Source organism: Salvelinus namaycush, chromosome 31, assembly GCF_016432855.1.
Source record: "Salvelinus namaycush isolate Seneca chromosome 31, SaNama_1.0, whole genome shotgun sequence".
Classification (NCBI taxonomy): Eukaryota; Metazoa; Chordata; class Actinopteri; order Salmoniformes; family Salmonidae; genus Salvelinus; species Salvelinus namaycush.
In genome coordinates, this window is record NC_052337.1 from 13,633,483 (window position 1) to 13,657,267 (window position 23,785).

General features: G+C 43.4%; 1 protein-coding gene across 2 annotated transcripts in view; it reads left to right on the forward strand.

The window, feature by feature from the left end:
- The window catches only part of LOC120026223 (scavenger receptor class B member 1-like), a 36,811-nt gene extending 14,608 nt beyond the window's left edge, over positions 1 to 22,203 (forward strand). Inside the window, exons 4-13 of one of the 2 annotated variants that reach the window (XM_038971047.1) lie at positions 14 to 217; positions 1,636 to 1,731; positions 2,007 to 2,122; positions 3,628 to 3,794; positions 4,454 to 4,572; positions 15,177 to 15,250; positions 16,208 to 16,259; positions 16,697 to 16,843; positions 17,169 to 17,171; positions 21,982 to 22,203. In XM_038971047.1, coding sequence (XP_038826975.1) covers positions 14 to 217; positions 1,636 to 1,731; positions 2,007 to 2,122; positions 3,628 to 3,794; positions 4,454 to 4,572; positions 15,177 to 15,250; positions 16,208 to 16,259; positions 16,697 to 16,843; positions 17,169 to 17,171; positions 21,982 to 22,128 — 1,125 coding nt within the window. In that variant the 3' untranslated portion in view covers positions 22,129 to 22,203. Of the gene's footprint in view, positions 1 to 13; positions 218 to 1,635; positions 1,732 to 2,006; positions 2,123 to 3,627; positions 3,795 to 4,453; positions 4,573 to 15,176; positions 15,251 to 16,207; positions 16,260 to 16,696; positions 16,844 to 17,168; positions 17,172 to 18,643; positions 18,720 to 21,981 lie in introns of both variants that reach the window. The other variant, XM_038971048.1, reaches the window with a different exon arrangement.
- Positions 22,204 to 23,785: the final 1,582 nt, after the last annotated feature.

Here is a 23,785-nt window from a genome sequence, read left to right on the forward strand (position 1 = left end):
CTCTGTCTCCCAGGGTGCAGCAGTGATGATGGAGGACTTGCCGTTCGCAGTGCGTCTGATGATCAGCACCACCTTTAAGACCTTTAATGAGGGACCTTTCCTCACCAAGTCTGTAGGAAAGCTGATGTGGGGCTACGACAGCAAGCTGGTGGACTTCCTCAATAAATGGCTCCCTGGGATGCTGCCCTCCACTGGCAAGTTTGGCCTTTTTGCTGAGGTGAGTGGGTGAACGAGAGGGTGGAAGAGAGCAAGCCATTTTAGACGGGAGGGAGGTGCGTGGGTGGGTTTTCCTATTATGTCATTCACTGACAGACCTTAAAGAGCTGTTGAAAACCTGTTAGACGTTTCCAGTTGATCAACTAGCCAATGTTAGCCAGGTAGGTAAGTTAGGCTAACCAGTTATCATGGCCAGAGTATGTGCCCAGTGGCCTCAACCCCCAGAGTGCCCCCATTTTTATTTTATTTGGTTGAGTCACTCAATTATCATATTGTTATGATATTGGTGCTAATTTAGGGTTGCCACATAGATGGACACTACATTACCACTTCCACACTCCATTCCCAGGGGGCAGCAGCAACTGGGTCAGGTGGTCTGCCAGGAAGTCTGGTGAAGCCTTGATAAGCACACAGGTGCGGGGTAATCAAGGTGATCGGCAATCAGTGAGAGGGATAGCCAGAAGTCTCTTGGCCTGCCAGTGGTCATTTTGTGTTAATGTTACCTCTTTAGTTTAGGCATGCATGTTTTTTTCTTTTCTTTTGTATACATTTATTTTCGGCACCAACTGAACAAACAATAATTGCTTGGGCTGACTGATCCAGGAGTTGAGACTGAGCTGGCCCTGGACCCAGGTAAGGTTGCTGTGTCCTGGGGCACACATTCACTGTTCTGGACCCAGGTAAGGTTGCTGTGTCCTGGGGCACACATTTACTGTTCTGGACCCAGGTAAGGTTGCTGTGTCCTGGGGCACACATTCACTGTTCTGGACCCAGGTAAGGTTGCTGTGTCCTGGGGCACACATTTACTGTTCTGGACCCAGGTAAGGTTGCTGTGTCCTGGGGCACACATTCACTGTTCTGGACCCAGGTAAGGTTGCTGTGTCCTGGGGCACACATTTACTGTTCTGGACCCAGGTAAGGTTGCTGTGTCCTGGGGCACACATTCACTGTTCTCATTCTGACTTCTCACCTAATTGCACACTTTTATTTTGATTACAGACCACTTAGCTATGCCTAGGACAACTAGACATAACAAGTGTAGCAAAACCAGTAGGTTGGCTAATCGGTTTCATAACAATAAGAACACACGACATGATAATTATATAAAATTTTGTTTAACTGAAAAATTCTCTCCGTCATATGGCAAAATGTGTAGAATTGCAGGAAATTAGCTTTTAAAAATGCTACATTTTCTCTCAACCAACAAGAGGGCTGTGAACAGTTTAGGATCACATGGGTTGTGAGGTGGGGCTTTGTTACTACAGCGATTTAATGACAATATCAATCTGGACCTTTGCCACCTAGTACATTTCTGTGACAGAACCTCAATGCTATTTGCGTACTCTAGCTACAACCTGTTTAGGTTGGTTGTCTGGTTTTAGTGAAGGGTGAAATATCAATCTGTCTTTCTTCCATCAGTTCAACAACTCAAACACTGGTTTGTTCACAATCCACACCGGCAAAGATGACATCAGGCTGATTCACAAAGTGGACTCATGGAATGGCCTGACCAAGGTGAGAGGTCACACAGCCATGTGCCTTCACCTTTACAGATTGGGCTGAGGGGCTGTTAGAAAAAGTATTGATGAGGAAAACTGATTTGGGCCTCTTGTAGAAGGACTCCATGGAAATCAATGGCAACTGTTATGGAGTGGACTATCCCTGCTAAATAATTAAATGAATCCAAAGTAATTACATTTGACTGCAGTGAAATCCTGAATCAGCTTTCAATAATTTACTGCTCTAGGAAGAGCGCTCAATGGATGATAACTCAGTCTCTCACTCTCTAGTTGACCAATTGGAAGACTCCTCAGTGTAACATGATCAACGGTACAGCAGGACAAATGTGGCCTCCCTTCATGACTAAAGAGTCTACACTGCCCTTCTACAGTCCTGACGCCTGCAGGTACACACACACATATAGATATCTTAGCAAAAAAAGAAACGACCCTGTCTTTCAAAGATAAATCGTAAAAATCCAAATAACTTCATAGATCTTCATTGTAAAGGGTTTAAACACTGTTTCCCATGCTTGTTCAATGAACCATAAACAATTAATGAACATGCACCTGTGGAATGGTCGTTAAGACACTAACAGCTTACAGACGTTAGGCAATTAAGGTCACAGTTATGAAAACTTAGGACACTAAAGAGGCCTTTCTACTGACTCTGAAAAACACCAAAAGAAAGATGCCCAGGGTCCCTGCTCATCTGCGTGAACATGCCTTGGGCATGCTGCAAGGAGGCATGAGTACTGCAGATGTGGCCAAGGGAATACATTGCAATGTCTGTACTGTGAGAAGCCTAAGACAGCGCTACAGGGAGATAGGACAGACAGCTGATTGTCCTCGCAGTGACAGACCACGTGTAACAACACCTGAACAGGATCGTACATCCAAACATCACACCTGCGGGACAGGTACAGGATGGCAACAACTGCCCGAGTTACACCAGGAACGCACAATCCCTCCATCAGTGCACATACTGTCCGCAATAGGCTGAGAGAGGCTGGACTGAGGGCTTGTAGGCCTCTTGTAAGGCAGGTCCTCACCAGACATCACCGGCAACAACGTCGCCTATGAGCACAAACACACCATCACTGGACCAGACAGGACTGGCAAAAAAGTGCTCTTCACTGACGAGTCGCGGTTTTGTCTCACCAGGGGTGATGGTCGGATTCGCGTTTATCGTCAAAGGAATGAGCATTACACTGATGCCTGTACTCTGGAGCGGGATCGATTTGGAGGTGGAGGGTCCATCATGCTCTGCGTCGGTGTGTCACAGCATCATCGGACTGAGCTTGTCGTTGCAGGCAAACTCACCGCTGTGCATTACAGGGAAGACATCCTCCTCCCTCATGTGGTACCCTTCCTGCAGGTTCATCCTGACATGACCCTCCAGCATGACAATGCCACCACACACAGAACGAGCAGTATGGCAGATTTCCTGCAAGACAGGAATGTCAGTGTTCTGCCATGGCCAGCGAAGAGCCCGGATCTCAATCCCATTGAGCACGTCTGGGACCTGTTGGATCGGAGGGTGAGGGCTAGGGCCATTCCCCCCAGAAATGTCTTGGAACTCGCAGGTGCCTTGGTGGAAGAGTGGGGTAACATCTCACAGCAAGAACTGGCAAATGTGGTGCAGTCCGTGAGGAGATGCACTGTAGTACTTAATGCATCTGGTGGCCACCAGATACTGACTTACTTTTGATTTTGACCCTCCCTTTGTTCAGGGACACATTATTCAATTTCTGTTAGTCACATGTCTGTGGAACTTGTTCAGTTATGTTGAATCTTATGTTCATAACATGTGTAAATATTTGTAAGTTTGCTGAAAATAAGCACAGTTGACAGTGAGAGGACGTATCTTTTTTTTGCTGAGTTTATATATACAGTGTCTCTCTCTCTAAAGATCTTTGGAGATGGTGTACCAGCGTGAGGGGATAATGGAGGGGATTCCTCTGTATCGTTACGTGGCTCCTAAGACTCTGTTCGCTAATGGCTCAGACTACGCTCCTAACGAGGGATTCTGTCCCTGCAGACAGTCTGGCCTCCTCAACGTCAGCAGCTGCAGATCCAGTCAGTGCACACACACGAGCGCGCACACACACCCGGACGCATGCACATTATTTTTTAGGGCTGCAGGTAGCCTAGCGGTTAGCGTGTTGGTTCATTAACCGAAAGGTCGCTGGTTCGAATACCCAAGCTGCCAAGGTCAAATCTGTCTTTGAGAAAAGCACCAACCCGAATTTCCTTCAGGGGTGCTGTACTACTATGGCTGTAAAAACCCATTTCCCTGCACCTGTTTTATTTTTTCAAACACACACGATACATGCACACCTCAGGGGTGACGGTTATTATAATCCTTCTAATCATGACCCAGATACCTTGTCTGATAAACAGACTAGTGGAGGAGGTATGGCAAATGCACACAGAGGAGAAATGCCGCTGTGTAAACAGATGGAGAAGCACTTAGGCATGAGACAGCATCATGTTTCATTACACTCTTATGTTCCTAATCTAGCACCCCATAGAACATGCATCAAGATAACATATACACTTGGGGCTGAATTGTAGCTTGAGAAATGCCCACATACTGTATAACCATTTTTTTTGTATAAATCATGCATTGATGTCGAGGGGAGATTTGAACAAAAGTTCAAATTCAGGATTCAACCGCTTGTCTCACAAATACTTCTTACATACGATATTAATGTTGTATTAATATTTTTTTCTAGACTCCCCAGTGTTTATCTCCCACCCGCACTTCTACAATGCTGACCCTGTCCTGCTGGACTATGTACAGGGACTTCAGCCTACTGAGGACCAACATGGACTCTTCATAGACATCCACCCTGTGAGTAATATTTGTGTATGTTATTTATGTGTGAGTACCAGTCAAAAGTTTGGATACATACTCATTCCAGGGTTTTTCTTTATTTTATTATTTTCTACATTGTAGACTAATAGTGAAGACATCAAAACTATGACATAACACGTGGAAGCATGTAGTAACCAAAAAGTGTTAAACAAATCGAAATATATTTGAGGATCTTCAAAGTAGTCACTCTTTGCCTTTGCCAATAGCGTGCAAAGCTGTCTTCTTACAACCAGCTTCATGAGGTAGTCACCTGGAATGCATTTAAATGAACAGCTGTGCCTTATATTGTGGATTTCTTTCCTTTTTGATATGTTTGAGCCAATCAGTTGTGTTGTGACAAGTTAGGGGTGGTATACAGAAGGGTAGCCCTATTTGGTAAAATACCAAGTCCATATTATGGCAAGAACAGCTGAAATAAGCAGAGAGAAATTACAGTCCATCATTACTTTAAGACATGAAGGTCAGTCAATCCGGAATGCTTCAAGTGCAGTCGCAAAAACTATCAAGCGCTGTGATGAAACTGTCTCATGAGGACCGCCACAGGAAAGGAAGACCCAGAGTTACCTCTGCTGCAGAGGATAAGTTCATTAGTTACCAGCCTCAGAAATTGCAGCCCAAATAAATGCTTCAGAGTTCAAATAACAGACATAACCCAACATCAACTGTTTAGAGGAGACTGTGAATCAGACCTTCATGGTCGAATTGCTGCAAAGAAAACGCTACTAAAGGACACCAATAAGAAGACTTGCTTGGGCCAAGAAACACGAGCAATGGACATTAGACCGTTGGAATTCTGTCTTATGGTCTGAGATTAAAGATTTTTGGTTCCAACCGCCATATCTTTGAGACGCAGAGTAGGTGAACGGATCATCTCTGCATGTGTAGTACCCACCGTGAAGAATTGAGGATTAGGTGTGGGGGTGCTTTGCTGGTGACACTGATTTATTTAGAATTCAAGGCACACTTAACCAGCATGGCTACCACAGCATTCTGCAGAGATATCCCATCTGGTTTGCGCTTAGTGGGGATATAATTTGTTTTTCAATAGGACAATGACCCAACACACCTCTAGGCTGTGTAAGGGCTATTTGACCAAGGAGCGTGATGGAGTGCTGCATCAGATGACCTGGCCTCCCGACCTCATCCCAATTGAGATGGTTTGGGTTGAGTTGGACCGCAGAGTGAAGGAAAAGCAGCCAACAAGTGCTCAGTATATGTGGGAACTACTTCAAGACTGTTGGTAAAGCATTCCAGGAGAAGCTGGTTGAGAGAATGCCAAGAGTGTGCAAAACTCTCAAATATAAAATATATTTTGATTTAACACTTTTTTTGTTTACCAAATGATTCTATATGTGTTCATAGTTTTGATGTCTTCACTACTACAATGTAGAAAATAGTAAAAATATAAAGCCCTTGAAAGAGTTGGTGTGTCCAAACTTACGACTGGTACTGTATATACAGTGCATTTGGAAATTATTCAGACCCCTTGACTTTTTCCACGTTTTGTTACGTTACAGCCTCTTTCAAAAATTTATAAAATGTTCCCCTCAATCTACACACAATACCCCATAATAACAAAGAAATGTAAAAAAACTACCTGGAATTAGTACATTTACATAAGTATTCAGACCCTTTACTCAGTACTTTGATGAAGGACCACAGCCATGAGTCTTCTTGGGTATGACGCTGCATGCTTGGCACAACTCTATTTTGGGGGTTTCTCCCAGTCAGGTTGGATGGGGAGCATCGCTGCACAGCTATTTTCAGGTGTCTTCAGAGATGTTCTGGCTGGGCCACTATTCAGAGACTTGTCCCCGAAGCACTCCTGCGTTGTCTTGGCTGTGTGCTTAGGGTTGTTGTCCTGTTTGAAGGTGAACCTTCACCCCAGTCTGATGTCCTGAGCGCCCTGGAGCAGGTTTTCATCAAGGATCTCTGTACTTTGTTCCGTTCATCCCCACAGCATGATGCTGCCACCACCATGCCTCACCGTAGGGATGGTGCCAGGTTTCCTCCAGACGTGACGCTTGCCATTGTTTTTCATGGTCTGAGTCCTTTTAGGTCCATTTTCGCAAACTCCAAGCGGGCTATCATGTGCCTTTTTTGCTTCCGTCTGGCCACTCTACCATGAAGGCCTGATTGGTGGAGTGCTGCAGAGATGGTTGTCCTTCTGGAAGGTTCTCCCATCTCCACAGAGGAGCTCTGTCGCTGACCAAGGCCCTTCTCCCCCGAATGCTCAGTTTGACCGGTCGGCCAGCTCTAGGAAGTCTTGGTGTTTCCAAACTTCTTCCATTTTTTTAATTATTTAATTTAATTAGGAAAGTCAGTTAAGAACAAATTCTTGTTTACAATGATGGCCTACCTCGGCCAAACCCTAACCCGGACGACCCTGGGCAAATTGTGCGCCGCCCTGTGGTACTCCCAATCACGGCTGTTTATGATACAGCCTGGAATCTAACCATGGTCTGTAGTGACGCCTCTAACACTGAGATGCAGTACCTTAGTCCGCTGCATCTCTTGGGAGCCCATGATGGAGGCCACTGTGTTCTTGGGGACCTTCAATACTGCATCATTTTTTTGGTACCCTTCCCGAGATCTGTGCCTCCACAATCCTGTCTTGGAGCTCTACGGAAAGTTCCTTTGACCTCATGGCTTGGTTTTTGGTCTGACATGAACTGTCAACTGTGGGACCTTATATAGACAGGTGTGTGCCTTTCCAAATCATGTCCAATCAATTAAATTTACCGCAGGTGGACTCCAAGTTGTAGAAACATCAAGGATGATCAATGGAAACAGGATGCACCTGAGCTCAATTTGAGTCTCATAGGGAAGGGTCTGAATACTAATGTAAATACGTTTTTTTTTTTTTCTATAAACCTGTTTTCGCTTTGTCATTGTGTGGGGTAATGTGTGTAGATTGAGATTTTTTCTTTAATCAATTTTAGAACAATGCAACCTAACAACAACCTAACAAAGTGGAAAAAGTCAAGGGGTCTGAATACTTTCTGACTGCACTGTACATCTATAATGGGGCACAAATGCTTCAGGCTGCCTGGAGGCGCCCTGCCTGTCAGGCATAAGTAGCCTTGTCAATCAACATTTTATTTGACCTTTTTGACACTAAGTGGCAACTGTAGCAAAGAAAAACTAGCTGTTTTGAAACCTGTGTGTGACAATTTGAGCACATCCGTTGTAACTGCAGTCATTAATACGGTAAAGGTCTGTCGATGCTTCCAACTTTTTGTGTGTTCATCTTATCATTAGAAGTAGTGTCATGGTCAAAAACATACCCACCATAAACTATGGTATGTATAGAACATACATTTACCCTGTATCTCGGTTTGCCCAATGTCATTATCTATATTTATCTGGTAGAAACTGGTATTGCCGACCACTCTTTCTCTCTGTTTATATCACCCAGAGAGGCAGTAAAAGTGAGGCCACTTCGTCCTTAACACAATCAATTTAGATAACACATCTAATCTGACAGTTGTAGGGCCGTAAGGAATGTCACGCATGCATACATACTGTCCTAGTGGCGATCACCTAACCCATAAAAACAGAGAGCGCTTGGCCTTAACAGTTTCTTACAATTATCTATCCCCTGGACTGGGGGAAATTTGTCTTGGACATTAATTTTCAGAGACATTCACATGAAGACCCTCAGTTTAGAGGTAGGACTGAGTCAGGAAGACGTTTGTATCCGCTCTCACTGTTTGCTGCAAACCATAGAGATGATCTTGTTCAGCTGTAATCACAGAAAGCTTGTTTTAAAAGACACTTGTGGGAGATGCTAATGCAGGGGTAGACTAGATTCATCCGCTGGCTGTTTTTATTGGAGGGAGAGGATGATCAGGGGGCCGGAACATAATTATAATTTGTACACTGTAAATTGACCACAACTAAGCCTCAAAAGAGATTGTATTTTCAAATACAATCAGTTCATACCTTGATTTATATTGAGACACCACCATGTATGTCTTTTTTTATTTGTGGGAATACTTGGAAAATATTTTCTAAATTAAACAAATTTTTAGTTGTAATTCCTTTTACGAAGCCTGTTGCTGACCCCTGAGCTAACGGATGTGAGAGCGGATATCTTAAAAAATATTAAATTGTCCAGCTCCTCCTGTGCCAGGTTGTCTGTACTGTATGTGAACTCTGAACTGTACACTTTTCATAGTACAGTCAGAGGAGGAGTTGGAATTGGTATGAAGCTAATAAGACCTTGCTGTAAAATGTTAACAACATGAGTTGGTCTGTCGGACCGTAGGGGTGAAGACCGTTAGTGACCAGGGTAGCTGGGGTCCTAGATTATAGAGGGCTTTGCTCTGGCAGCGGTGTATAAATGTCATATATAGATGGCAGCTCTGTCCTCCTTTGCAGTCTTCACTAGGCTTTGTATTGTGGTCACACACAGGTTTTGGGGTGATTTAACTGTCTGACTGTGCCCAACTCCCTCAGATATTAGCAGCCAGAAGTCTAGTCCGTGTAATCTGGGCACCCAGAACCAAAACATGCATGCTGATGGTAAAGTCTTCCGAGTCTTCACCTCCCATCTCCTTGCTTCATTCTGAGCCATATTAGAGAAGGTCCAAAGTCCCTTCCCTCAGACTACCTTCTCCAATGTGTTTTGAGGAGCTAAGGAGAGAGGATGTGTGGAATTGCAGAAAGATGCAGTGACAAAGAGCCTATGCCATTGTAACCTATAGCGTTAAGCTAATTGTTATTGCAGTATTGATTATTATTTTGATGTGGGTATGAATGTTATGATGCCTGTATGGTACCAATAAACCAGATTACGCCTAAAAACAGTTTAAGTAAGCTAAGATGTGAGAGTATTGGTGTGACTGGTGCTTTTGGCTGCCCTGTACTGTTTGTCAATACCATATAACAATATTGGCACGATTTTATGTGGCTACAGGTGATGCGATGTACAGATAAGGCCATGTGTGCCCAAGCTGCTAGTATTTTGACCCTTTATTTGACCCAAAAAATGTGGGATAGTGGGATAAGATTAGCTTATGATTGCCGTCTAAGCAAGTATCACACTTGTTTTAGGTAATTCTCTCACCCACGCCAATTCTAAAGGCATGGTAGACACACATTGCTTTAAGCTTTTCCCAGAAATTGTTTAATTGACCAGTCTTGGTGTAGCAGAAAGGGGGAACAACCAGAGCAGGGCTTGTACCAGTGACATTTTGGATCTAGGGCTGTTGAGGTGAACTTACCACCACACCAGCAGTCATGAGTCATGACCGCAGTAAAATTCTATATGACCGTTGAGTCATGATCTCCTTTTACACACTCTGGACATGCCTTAGTAGTAGCCTACCCAACTTGCTAACAATCATCAGGTTGCTAATGGCCTGGTACTCCGGGCTCTATTTAAGCAATATGGCACGAGGGGGTGTGATATATGGCCAATATACCATGGCTAAGGGCTGTTCTCACGCACAACGCAGCGCAGAGAGGCTGGATACAGCCCTTAGCTGTTGTATATTGGTCATATACCACAAACCCCTGAGGTGCCTTATTGCTATTATAAACTGGTTACCAACGTAATCAGAACAGTAAAAATAAATGTCCCATCAAACACTTATCCAAACAGTATGTGTATTTTAAATTCGCCTCACTGTATTGATCAATTTGAAGAAAGAAGTTCACCAACAGGTTGAAACTGAGTGGAAAACATGGTCGTTGTGGATGTTGTGTCAAAGCCAAATACAACTAAACGGACAGTGGCTTCTAAGGTGATTCATTCAAAACACCCATATGCATATTTAACGCTTGTGCATAGGCTTATATAAGCCCAAGCCCGATTATTAAAAAATGACTGTGCCGTTATACAATACATAGCCAACCGCATTATACTCGTCAGAAAAACAAATCAGTATTTTTGTAATTATTTTTGGTACATAATTGGTCTAACCTAAGTTAAACAAATTCAGGTTTAGCCTACGAGTGAATTTGTTTTAGATTTTGAATAGCCTAATAATAGGGCTTTTTTTTCATAAGTAGGACTGACACATTACCTTTAGCTATAGAATATCTCACCACTGTTTCCTCCTCAATTCCTTTCTCCACTGTGCAGAGAGAGGGGCTGTCAACAGTTTAATGAAGTATGTTTTGTTGTGAAAACATGTTACTATCGGTGGTCCTGAACAGATTTAACTTGGTTTCCCAAATTATGCACTGGGTAGTTTGGGAGGAATATCACCTGTGGTGCAGCGAAATGACCAGAGTAGCCTACCCAACATGAGTGAAACAGGAAAGTGGCCTCCAGTCGCTATTCCAGTGCATACGGATGTCATCTTTTTTTGTCTTGCCCAGTTGATAATGGCCATTTGAAATCCGAACTAAAGACTAGATTAAGTTGAGGGTAGTCTGATGGGTGAAATATGATCCCTTGATGAGAGAGCAGTGTGTGCAGCCTGTGAAAGGAACGGAGCACAAACTTTCTCAAATCATCAATAGCCTGTAGTGCGTCATGCTGCCCATTATGCCTTTTTGATTTCTAAGGCATTTGAAGTTTTGTATCATTTTCAACTAAAGTTGTCAAATAACTCAATCTAGCGTATGACCCTTTTTAACATGGGCACTTCATATGGGGAATGGGAAAAATATTATTTATATATTTTTCAGTTAAGTTCAATTTTATATTCTTCTTACTATAAAATAATGGCATGGGACTTGAGCATATCTTGTCTGCTAAATGAACAAGCCTATGGCATGGGACTTGAGCATATCTTGTCTGCTAAATGAACAAGCCTATGGCATGGGACTTGAGCATATCTTGTCTGCTAAATGAACAAGCCTATGGCATGGGACTTGAGCATATCTTGTCTGCTAAATGAACAAGCCTATGGCATGGGACTTGAGCATATCTTGTCTGCTAAATGAACAAGCCTATGGCATGGGACTTGAGCATATCTTGTCTGCTAAATGAACAAGTCTATGGCATGGGACTTGAGCATATCTTGTCTGCTAAATGAACAAGTCTATGGCATGGGACTTGAGCATATCTTGTCTGCTAAATGAACAAGCCTATGGCATGGGACTTGAGCATATCTTGTCTGCTAAATGAACAAGCCTATGGCATGGGACTTGAGCATATCTTGTCTGCTAAATGAACAAGCCTATGGCATGGGACTTGAGCATATCTTGTCTGCTAAATGAACAAGCCTATGGCATGGGACTTGAGCATATCTTGTCTGCTAAATGAACAAGCCTATGGCATGGGACTTGAGCATATCTTGTCTGCTAAATGAACAAGCCTATGGCATGGGACTTGAGCATATCGTGTCTGCTAAATGAACAAGCCTATGGCATGGGACTTGAGCATATCGTGTCTGCTAAATGAACAAGCCTATGGCATGGGACTTGAGCATATCGTGTCTGCTAAATGAACACGCCTATGGCATGGCGCATAGCCAAATAAAGTAGGCTAACTCCTATTCAGTTCTTCTGAAATACATTTTATTCATATCGTTATTTCTTTAGACCTGCTTAATTAAAAGCATGAGCTTGTGCACATCCAGATAATTATTTAGTGTAGAGGTGCTGACTTACGGTGAATAAAACTGTAAGCTATAAATACAGAGTTGCAAATTGACTCCCGGTCATTTTCTTGGGTACCCAATAAATGACTGAGTTTATACATATGGAGTGTGCCACTCTCTTTAGACCTGCCTGAAATAAATAAGGAGTTTATTGTGATGGCGTGTATTTAAATGATTTTAGACTTTTTTTAAATGTAGATGTTCCATAGGTGCGCATCAGAGGCTTGTATGGTGCTTGTATGAGTGAATTCTGGTGATGCTAAACATGTGTATGTTAATTTAACGGTCAATTACCGCGAGACCAGCAGGCTTTTGCATGACAATAACCGGCTGATAAAATGTCATGACTTCCACAGCCCTATCCAGGGAATGTGCACTAGTGCACTACCTCCTGTGCCATTAACTCTTGTCCTCTTGGTATCTTTAATAGAGGACGTGGACATTTACTTTCATACAGGTAGGCTTCTTTAGTTAATAAAGTGAAGTCATGACTTTCATAACTGCTGCTGTAACAATTGGCAGGCAGTGGGATCAGACTGGGACAGTTGAGCTCAAGGAGGGAGAGCGGAGGAAGGATCCCCGATGTGGGATTAACCATCTGGGGTTAGATCCCAGCATGAGTCCTTGCGGTCCCCAAGGTCCATCCAGCTCTCCTAGAACTGTTTCCTAGCCAGAACTGTCTGAACAGAACCAGAACAGGATAGTAGAACTCTATCCTCAAATGAGCCAAGTGTTTCTCTGTGTAGAAATGGTTGTGTTTGTGGGATACGCGTGTGTGCAGGGGGAAGGGTGTACGACTGAGTGTGTGCATGGCACTCACACTACCCCACATACTGTACAGTACCTAACCAGCTCTGGGTCTGGCCCTGGTCTTGTTTGCATCTGGATATTTTAACATGCTGTTTAGTCCAGGACTAGGTTCAATCTGTCTGGCAAACCGTCCCCAACAGCCTCTACACAGAGTCACGAGCTTGCACCCCACTACCCCCCACCCCCTTTTTTTTGTTTCTCGCTAACGGAATTCGAAACGATAAGGTAATATTTTGACAACTTGTATGAACAGAGTTGCTGATCTGTCAAAAATATATTGTCTATGGTTTAACTGTGTAGTCTAGTTTAACACTTCAGTCTTTGACCTCACCTGACAGACCCTGACTACCTAATCTTCAGTTTTGATAATGACAGTCGGTTTTCTCTTATCTATTGATGAATGTAACCTATAGATCTGTACTGAGATGTTCGCTAATGGACCCAGTAGATAACGTTGATTTGTCAGTCTGTGTTATGAATCTAGGCAGTAAAATGTTATTGTGACAAAGGTTTGGAGATCAATCTTATTTACAAGTCCCATGTTATCCAGTAATGTGGTGTGATATGGCACAGGCAGGTATTGATGTTTCAGATGGGGTGAAAAACAACTCTCATGGCTTGTGACAGTATGCAATGTGTCTGCTTGGGCAGCTAATACTTTCACCTCAAGTGAAGTCACTAACGATCTGCGATGATACTGATGTGCCTCTTAATAACAATGGTTGTTTCTCAAACCTTTCTGTGTTGGGATTCAAATGAACTTTTCACACAACAAATCAATAGCACCAGCTAGTATTTCTAGCTAGGACCCAATCTTTAGCTGCCTCTGAAGCTAAGCAGGGTTGGTCCTTGTCGGTCCCTAGATAGGAGGATAGATGTTGCTGGAAATGGTGTTGGAGGGTCAGTAGGAGGCACTCTGTTTTATTTATTTTTAAATATCCCAATGCCCCAGGACAGTGATTGGGGACATTCCCCTGTGTAGGGTGCCATCTTTCGGCTGGGACGTTAAACGGGTGTCCTGACTCTGGTCACTAAAGATCCCATGGTACTTATCATAAGAGTATGGGTGTTAACCCCGGTGTCTTGACTAAATTCCCAATCTGGCCCTCATACCATCATGGCCACCTAATCATCCCCAGCTTCCAATTGGATCATTCATCCCCTGTAACTATTCTCCAGGTCATTGTTGTAAAATGAGATTGTGTCCTCAGTTAACTTACTTGGTAAAATGAGGGATAAATTAAAATAAGCAAGTTCCCCCTCACTATTTTGGAATTCCTTCCTTTAGAAGCATATAAACAGCTGTCTGACTGTGTCTCTATCCTGTATCTGTATTTATGTATTCTGCTTACACAGAAACTTCTAACTTAAGTACTGTAGATTGTGGGGAAATATTTACTGCGTGAAGATTAACACAACACAAACATTTCCACAGGGGGGGAGAGAAACTCTCTGTATGCAGGCCTATACAGTATAATGTTTATTCCTCTGTTTGAAACTAGGGAACTCCACACACATTGCTGTATATGACAGGCATTAACGGGTTAATTAATAAGTAAGACTGGGGACAAAAAGCATTTTTATGTTAGGCAAATGTTTTCATTGTTTCTCGGTATATTTTATAAAGACTAAGCCTGCTAATAGACAAGTCCTAGTTGATTGTGTGTGGGACCGATGCTCAGACTGTTCAGAGGGTATTTTTGAGCTTTGTGTGTGTAAGTCCCTTGAGTATTAATTTAGCTAGGTGTGATCCTGTTTTTGACAAAGTACAGACTTCTTAAGCAGCTTGGATGGCTTGGAAAGCAGAGCGATTATCAAGTAGATTGCCAATCTGGTTATGATGACAGTTGTTTTGTGCCACAAACTATTGTGTGTTTGGACTCCAAGGGAGTGGAATGAAATGACCCTGATGGAAGAGAAACGAGTAATACGAGATGTTTGGTTCTAGCTTTCACTAAGCTTAATGACTGGTTCTTCAACCGAGGCCAAAGAGCCCTTGTCCAAATGTTTAATCTATTTCAATTAGTCGCCTCAGTATTTAGAGTGCACTCAGTACAGACCACTTGTTTGTCATTAGATGTCTAGGGAACATATTTCACGCTCTTCCGCCAACATCCCAACATTGTTTACTTGCTTGCTGTGGCAAGTATTTTCCCCATTTGACTTATTAAAGCTGTAAATATGCAGCTTTATTAATTTCTCTCTTTGCAGGAGACTGGTGTACCTCTGAATGTGTCTATCCGTCTGCAGCTCAACTTGTACATGAAGAAAGTGTCTGGGATCACGTAAGGATAACCTCTACCCAGGGCCTCTAACTTTTTTGTCCACCAGCCATTGTGGCAGGTAGATGAGAATCTACCAGCCTCTCAGATTTTTTAAAAAGATTGTAGTTGCCCTTTAATTTTGGATTGGGAAGGGGGATACCTAGTCAGTTGCACTACTGAATGCATTCAACTGAAATGTGTCTTCCAGAGAGGTGCAGGGGGTGCCTTAATCGATGTCCAGGGTGCCCGGGAGCAGTTGCTGGGGTGTTAACACCTTTGTTCAAGGGCAGAACGGCAGATTTTTCCACCTTGCCCACTCGAGATTCGAACCAGCGACCTTTCGGTTACTGGCCCAACGCCCTTAACCGCTAGGCTCCCTGCCACCCTAGTATGCTAGGCGCCATGCGATAGCAGAGTTTGCAAAACAAATGCCCATCCAAATGATTCATTCAGAAGGTTTTATGGGAAAGCCTTTAGAAATGACTGTTTCGGCATCGCTAACTGGCTACAGAGACACTTAACCAGGTAGTAATGTTACACAGGCGTTCATGCCGTAACGTCTTCAGGAAGTTGTAAGAAATGGCCTACTTATTCACTGATGCATTCTTTAATATTCTTTACATGTGGGCTTTGGATTGCCCATGTGCTCTGTGTGACAACTGCTAGACATTCTGCCTGCCAATGCTAAAATCTACCTGCATTTGGTCGGGTGGAGGGTGTTCATTTTAGGCCATGCCCCTCAACCTCTCTGATCTATAACCCCTATCTGACCCCCAACCCATCACTCCACATTTCAACATGTACATGTCATATAAGGACATTCCCTGACCCCTGCCCTTTAACCCCAAAGGCCATAAAGCTGGAGGGTCCTGTTCAATCTGGTAGTTTCTGATGGGAGAAGAACTGTCTTCCTCTGCTGTGACCGTTGCATGCATTTGTGTGTATAACTGTGTGACGGTTTGTGTTTGTCTGGAGCAGGGAAACGGGGAAGATCTCAGAGGTGATGATGCCCATGATGTGGTTTGAGGAGGTGACTGAGACACTTAGTGGGTTCTCTTACCCTTAACCTGCTGTTTACCCCATACCATCTCTCCTCCCATAACACTCCACCATCAACACTTTCCACCCCTAACCTGCTGTATACCCCATACCATCTCTCCTCCCATAACACTCCACCATCAACACTTTCCACCCCTAACCTCCGGACTCCGACATTGCTACTCCTAATGTTTCTATATTACTTAATTCCATTATTTTACTTTTAGATTTGTGTGAATTGTTAGATACTACTGCACTAGGAACACAAGCATTTCGCTACACTCTCCGCCCCAACCCGCTGTATACCCCATACCCATCTCTCCACCCTAACACTCTGTATTCCTCACCCATAACCCTAGCGTACCCCTAACTCTTTCTACACCCCCATAAATCTGTCCACTCATGATATTTTCTCTCCCCCTGTGGTAGAATGGTTATATCGACGGTGAAATCCTGACCACGTTCCACACTAACATGGTGGTATTGCCAATGGTGATGGTGTACATGCAGTACTGTTTCATAGTCCTGGGCCTGGCCACCATACTGGGGGTTGTACTACTATACTACAGGAAGAAGGTAAGGTCTCTACACCGCATGTGCATGGAGGGATGGATGGGAGAGTGTGTGTTTCTTCACAAACTGGATGTGGTACAAGTGGTTGTGAGAAGAGAGAAATAACATGCTTTTTCTTTGGTTTGCATGGCATGCGTACTAACCAATGTGACCCTCAGACAATCCTGAGCAGCCCTCCACTACCCATCAGAGAACAGAAACTCTTCCCACAGCCTCGCCTAACAAACCAACACACTGGTGCTCCCCCCCTCTCCACCAGTAGGGGTGCACATCACAGCAAACAGAGTTCATATGAAGTTTGTAGTTCACTGACGGAGTAGCTCAGTAGATTGTGTTCAGTGATCTATACTGTACAGTGCAGAGGTCCACTTTGGGACAAGGTCACACCCCTACTGCCTGTCTCTCGTTAAAATAATCGTAGAGATTTCAACTAATTTGGCTGACACCAGCCTTACAGTAGCTGAGCACACTTCTACTGGCTGGACTAGCTGCGTAGAATCTACTGGCTGGACTAGCTGCGTAGACTCTACTGGCTGGACTAGCTGCGTAGACTCTACTGGCTGGACTAGCTGCGTAGACTAGATGCATCGTTTGAATCACACCGGTGTATGGGCAGTCTAGATGCTGAAACAATGTTCCCTAAGGACAATGGACTGTACTGATAAGTTTGTGGCAAGCACATCCCCGAGGCATTTTAGGTCAGAGCGTTATGACTGTTGTGAATGTTGCAGGGAATCAGTTGGCCTGTTATTAAAAAATGTTTTCCTACAGGCGTCGTTGAAAAAAGATCTGCCTACAGGGATCCAGAACCATGGGGTTGGTCCACATGTTAAACTGTTCCCAATCACTCCTGAAAACATGCCTCTATCATATCAATCAGAAGAATGTGATGGCAATATGAATATCAAATAATAAAATAATGATTTACCCTGACAGATTCTGATCTGCCTCTATTTGATTATAACAGTCCATTAGGAAGGGTGGCCAACTCTGGTCCTGGGGGACTGATTTGCAGGCTTCTGTTCCAACCCAGCTCTAAAACGCATGCTAAACTATAGGGGTCATGGTCTTTAATCTGGACCAGAATGATTTATAGTTTCTAGATATTTAGTCTAGTTCTATTGGTCAGATTGAAGACTGACTGTAGTATTAGCCTAACCAGGTGTGTGGAAGCTGGGTTGGAGTAAAAGCCTGCACACACTGGCCTTCTGGGACCAGAGTTCTCCTGATCAGTAGGAGAAAGATGTTTATAGATCACTTCCAGCCTGTTTGTTACTGTATGAAGCTGATCAATCAGGTCGATCAGAGGGACAATCCAAATGTTACGATTGATTGGTCAAGATTGTCTCTGAGGTGTTTCATTAACCAATTGCATTAACCCTGGATGTCTTGCATGCCACGCCCTCAATCATTTCTGTTTTCAAACTGCATGAACACACTCACAAAAACGCACACACACTGCAGTAATGAAACCGCACACTGCATGAACACACACACTGACTCAACATATTAAATGACCCAATGGCTGAGAAACTAAATACTGGGCCATGTTCAGTACAAAAACATTGTGGAATGTTGCAGATAGAAAAGCCATGACTAGAGCTGAGTGGATTACGTATTCTATATACCAGTGAGGTATGTATATTGTACATTTCTATCTGAACTTTGGCCAACGTTTTCCTGCTGAACACGGCCCTGAGCTTCTTGTCTCTGTCACATTATAATCGAATACCTGACAGCAAATAAGGTTGCTCTGTAGCTGCTCTGATTGGCTGATTTAGTGAAGGTCTGGTTATCTTTTAGGCATCTGTTAAAGACACCGTAAACAGCGCAGATGCCCTCAAACAACAGACGGACAAATGTATCGGGAATGACACAGGTGGGTTTCAGGCCCACACACACAGCATCTTATGTCCAAGGTGTACACATACGCTCAGCCTCTATGTCCTAGGTTTACACACCCTTCTATACACACACACACATCATTGAGGACTTACACAATAGGCATCACAGTCACCTATAGTCATTTACCAACATCTCTATCATTTTAAATCACCATTTTCTCATCCACTGCTGTTGTGCCATGTTTCATAAGACCAAGTTCTCTCTGCCCGTGGTTTGAGTGTGGGTTTTGGAAATGTCAAGTCGAAAGATCTGAGCATGGTTGAGCAAGAACTCCCAACAGCCCAACGTTAAAACATTCTCTTGCAGCAGACCCTCCGGTTAAAGACTGCTATTGCTGTAAGAACAATGTTTTAGGTGATCTGTTGACAGGATATTGTGATTTTCATGTGACCCTTTTTAAGCACTGTCACTGACACAGGTGAAATGGACTCTGCATCTGACATGAGACTGTTTTTGTCTGTTTAGTTGCATGTGTATGCATGTCTGACGAGTAGTGGTGCAACAGATCACAAAACTCATGGATCGGATCACGGTTTTGAGTCACGGATCGGATCATTTTTCGGATCAGTCAAAAAAAGGAGACGAATATAACTTTGCTTTCCATTTATTACTTAAAGATCACTTAAAGCAAGGAACTTAAATGTTTAAATCAAATCTTAAAATATTCAATACTCAATTGTTAAATTAAAGTGCAATATGAGGCATTATACCTTCTTCCTTTGAACAATAGTGAATGTAAAAATAGCCTGTGTCTACATCAAAAAAAGAAAGCAGACCTGAGCTTAACTTAAAATAGTTTTTCAAAAAGATGAGGATGTCTACATTGTCTGGGGAGAGGGTAGACTTCTTTGCAGTCACTATGTCCCCTGTCGTGGAGAGCACCCTCTCGCTAGGAACTGAAGTGCCAGGCTCAGCCAGGTAGCATCTTGCCATCATGTCAATGTGAGGGTATTTACACTCGTTGCTTTTCCACCATGCCAGTGGATCACCATCCACTGGAATGCCGCTTGCTGCCTTGTAGGATGCCACCTCTTTGATGGTGTTGGCAAACGTCTTGCCTGTGTCCTTGCTCGCAAAGGTCTCCCCAAAAAGCTCCTTCATTGGCCGAATTATTTTGTGGAGGAGATGCCTCGAAGTCTGCTCCTGTCGGCGCTGTGGCTTGACCCTGCAGAAAAAATGACTTGATCTATTAAACTATTTATTTTCATATTTCATTGAACTATAATTGTGGCAATAACATTTAATAAAAGCCATAATTATTCCAAATCAAATGGATGATTCTAATATCAATAGGATAGACTAAGATTAGACTACAGTATATTTATTATTTAAGTAATTCACTCATATAAAAAAATATATATATATATACACCTTCTCAGTGGTGAGATCACTGTATGTCATCCGGTGTAGGGCAGGGTCTAGGTGAGACAGGGACTTGAACCAGTAGATCTATGAAGGTAGTCCTGTACATTAGGGGGGTATCTGGGGTTCAGGTCCTCTAATGGCAGCCTTGACATCTCTAGTGATGGTGCTGTCTTCCTCACTTGGGGCCATGGATTGTAGAATCCTTGTTTTCAGAGGTAGGATTATGGACACAGACGGTGCAGGTTCAGTGCTCAATAGGGTTGTAACTGTTTTGAGAGGTTTGAGCACCCGGAGGACCTCTGCCACCTTCACGTCATCAGACAAGGTGAAGATGTTTGTTTTTCCAGGGTCTTGTCTGTCAGTGCAGAGTATACAGCTGCCTGCTGCTCAAGATAGCTCTCCAACATGTCATAAGTGGAGTTCCATCTTGTTGTGACATGGTGTATGAGCTTGTGGGTCGGTAGCTGTAGCATTTCTTGCTTGGTCTTAAGCACATGAGCGGCTGTTGTGCTTCGGTGGAAAAAGGAAACCACCTTCCTGATCTTTCCAAGGAGGCGGTCCATCTGGTTCACTGGGATTCCCTTTTGGGATGCTAAATTGATCACAAGTGCAAAGCAAGCTATCTGTGTCCCCAGTCCAGCTTCTATCACTGCATTTACTTGGTTCTGGCATTATCTGTGGTGGTTGGGATATTGCTATTGGGCCTCTCTCTAGCTTCCACACTACTTCTAGCAGTACCTGCGCCAGATTTGTGCCTGTGTGACTAATAGAGGGGCGTGTCTGTAGCATCGGACTTCGCATCTCCCACTCCTCTGTGGTGTAGTCAGTCACGTAGCTTTCCGCTGCCCTGAAGGTCCACCCGTCTGTGGTGTAGTGAGCAGTCAGTCACGTAGCTTTCCGTTGCCCTGGAGGTCCACCAAGCTGTGGTGAGGGCAACAGAGGATGCCTTGGATAATTCGTTGACAATTTTGATATTTTCCTGTTCATAAAGATCTGGCACGATCTTCATACTGAAGTGGGTGCGCCAGGGGATTTCCTAGCGTGGCTCAAGCACTTCCACCATATGTTTAAACCCTTTGTTTTCCACAACAGAGTATGGCCTCATGTCTGCAGAGATAAACATCCCAATAGATTTTGTGATGGCTTTAGTCCGGTCTGAATCTGCAGCAAAGGGCTGCTTAAATGCCGCGGTGAAGTTGTCTCTTGGCTGAGTTGGCTCCCGTCACTGACACACCAGGTTGATGACGCTTTAAATGTGTGGCCATGCTCGATTTATTTCCATGATCATACGGCTTTCTGTCACTGCTCTTTTTTTGTCTTTGCGTTTTGCAACGCGAGTATCCAGTATTGATTCGTTGGGATTCAACATGCCCCGTTCACATGAACAGTACACACAACCGCTTTAAAAAAATAATCATCAAAACAACCTTCAGGCTTCAGAGGAATACGCAGGACGCACATCTTGTCTTTCTTTTCACTGTAACTCTGCATCGAGATTTAGGGAATTATTACTTTAAAAAGTAACAGCGGCAGTAAAACTGTATTTCACATTAGGATGGTTAAACTTTGCAATTGATCCACGGTTCACATGCGTGCCGAACCGTGCGAGGTGTTCCATACGGATCACGGATCGACTAGGGTCTGTTACACCACTACTGACGAGACCTAATGGTGTTTGGGCCTTTTGTAGTGAAAAGGTGCGGCTATGCAATTGATCAAAGTTTTCTCTAACAGATTCACTGACTGAAATGAGAGCATACTTGATCCTAACTATGCTAACAGTGTTGTGCTTTTAACATTATTTCTCACATTCAATCACTCTCTCCTGTGTCTATCTCCTCTTTGACTAACTCTCTCTCTTTTCCTAACAGATAAGATGTGAGAGGACTGTCATACAGGACACCAACGGGAGTGCTTCACCCAGCGAAGAAACCCCTCTACTACAGCACTGGGTGGACACAGATAGCAGTCTAGCCCAGTGCTGCAGGGCTCTGTGTTTTGAGACTGGAACCCTATAGCCACTGACTGACAATTCTCTCTCTCTCTATATATATATATATTTAAAAAATCACACACACACTACCGGTCAAAAGTTTGGCTTCACTTAGAAATGTCCTTGTTTTATGAAAGAAAAGCACATTTTCTGTCCATTTAAAATAACATCAAATTGATCAGAAATACAGGGTAGACATTGTTAATGTTGTAAATGACTATTGTAGCTGGAAACGGCTGATTTTTAATGGAATATCTACATAAGCGGACATGAGGCCCATTATCAGCAACCATCACTCCTGTGTTCCAATGGCACGTTGTGTTAGCTAATCCAAGTTTATCATTATAAAAGGCTAATTGATCATTAGAAAACCCTTTTTTTGCAATTGTTAGCACAGCTGAAAACTGTTGTGCTGATTTAAAGAAGCAGTAAAACTGGCCTTTAGACTAGTTGAGTATCTGGAGCATCAGCAGTTGTGGGTTCGATTACAGGCTCAAAATGTCCAGAAACAAAGACCTTCTGAATCTCGTCAGTCTTTTCTTGTTCTGAGAAATGAAGGCTATTCCATGTGAGAAATTGCCAAGAAACTGAAGATCTCGTACAACGCTGTGTTCGAACCCACTGATGCTGATGCTCCAGATACTCAACTAGTCTAAAGAAGGACAGTTTTATTGCTTCTTTAATCAGAACAGTTTTCAGCTGTGCTAACGTAATTCCAAAAGTGTTTTCTAATGATCAATTAGCCTTTTAAAATGAACTTGGATTAGTTAACGCAATGTGCCATTGGAACACAGGAGTGATGGTTGCTGATAATGAGCCTATGTAGATATTCCATTAAAAATCATCCATTTCCAGCGACAAGTCATTTACAACATTAACAATGTCTACACTGTATTTCTGATCAACTTGATATTTTAATAGACAAAAAAAAAAAAAATCTTTCTAAAAACAAGGATATTTCTAAGTGACCCCAACCTTTTGAACAGGTGGGTGTGTGGGTGAGCCATGAACTCCCTCAGGCCTGGGCTGGCGTCTGCCTGCCTACACCTCAATTGGTCCGGTTCTCACCTGGTACGGTTCTCAGCAGGTCCTGCATCTGCTCCTGTAGAGGCTCTGGACCTAGGTTCTGTTTAGGACTTACGAGTCGAAAGGGAAAGGCAGGACCACTCCGGTGTCCCCTCCAATGAGGATCGTCATGGGACATCACTGCATCCAGTCTTTGTTTTATGTTGTGAATCTCTCGTCTCTCTTATCCTTGCTTTTACTCAGTATCATGTGTTTTTACTAGTCCTGAAATGCTGTAGGAATCCACTGAACAAAAATATAAATGCAACAATTTCAAAGAATTTCATGAGTTACAGTTCATATAAGAAATACATTAATTAGGCCCTAATCTATTAATTTCAAATGATGGGAGTACAGATATTCATCTGTTGGTCACAAATACCTTCTTTTTTTTAAGTAGGGGTGTGGATCAGAAAACCACTCATTATCTGGTGTGACCACCATTTGCCTCATGCAGCATGACATCTTCACATAGAGTTGATCAGGCTGTTTCTTGTGGAATGTTGTCCCACTCATGAATGGCTGTGCGAAGTTGCTGGATATTGGCGGGGTATGGAACACGCTGTCGATCCAGAGCATCCCAAACATGCGCAGTGGGTGACATGTCAGAGTATGCA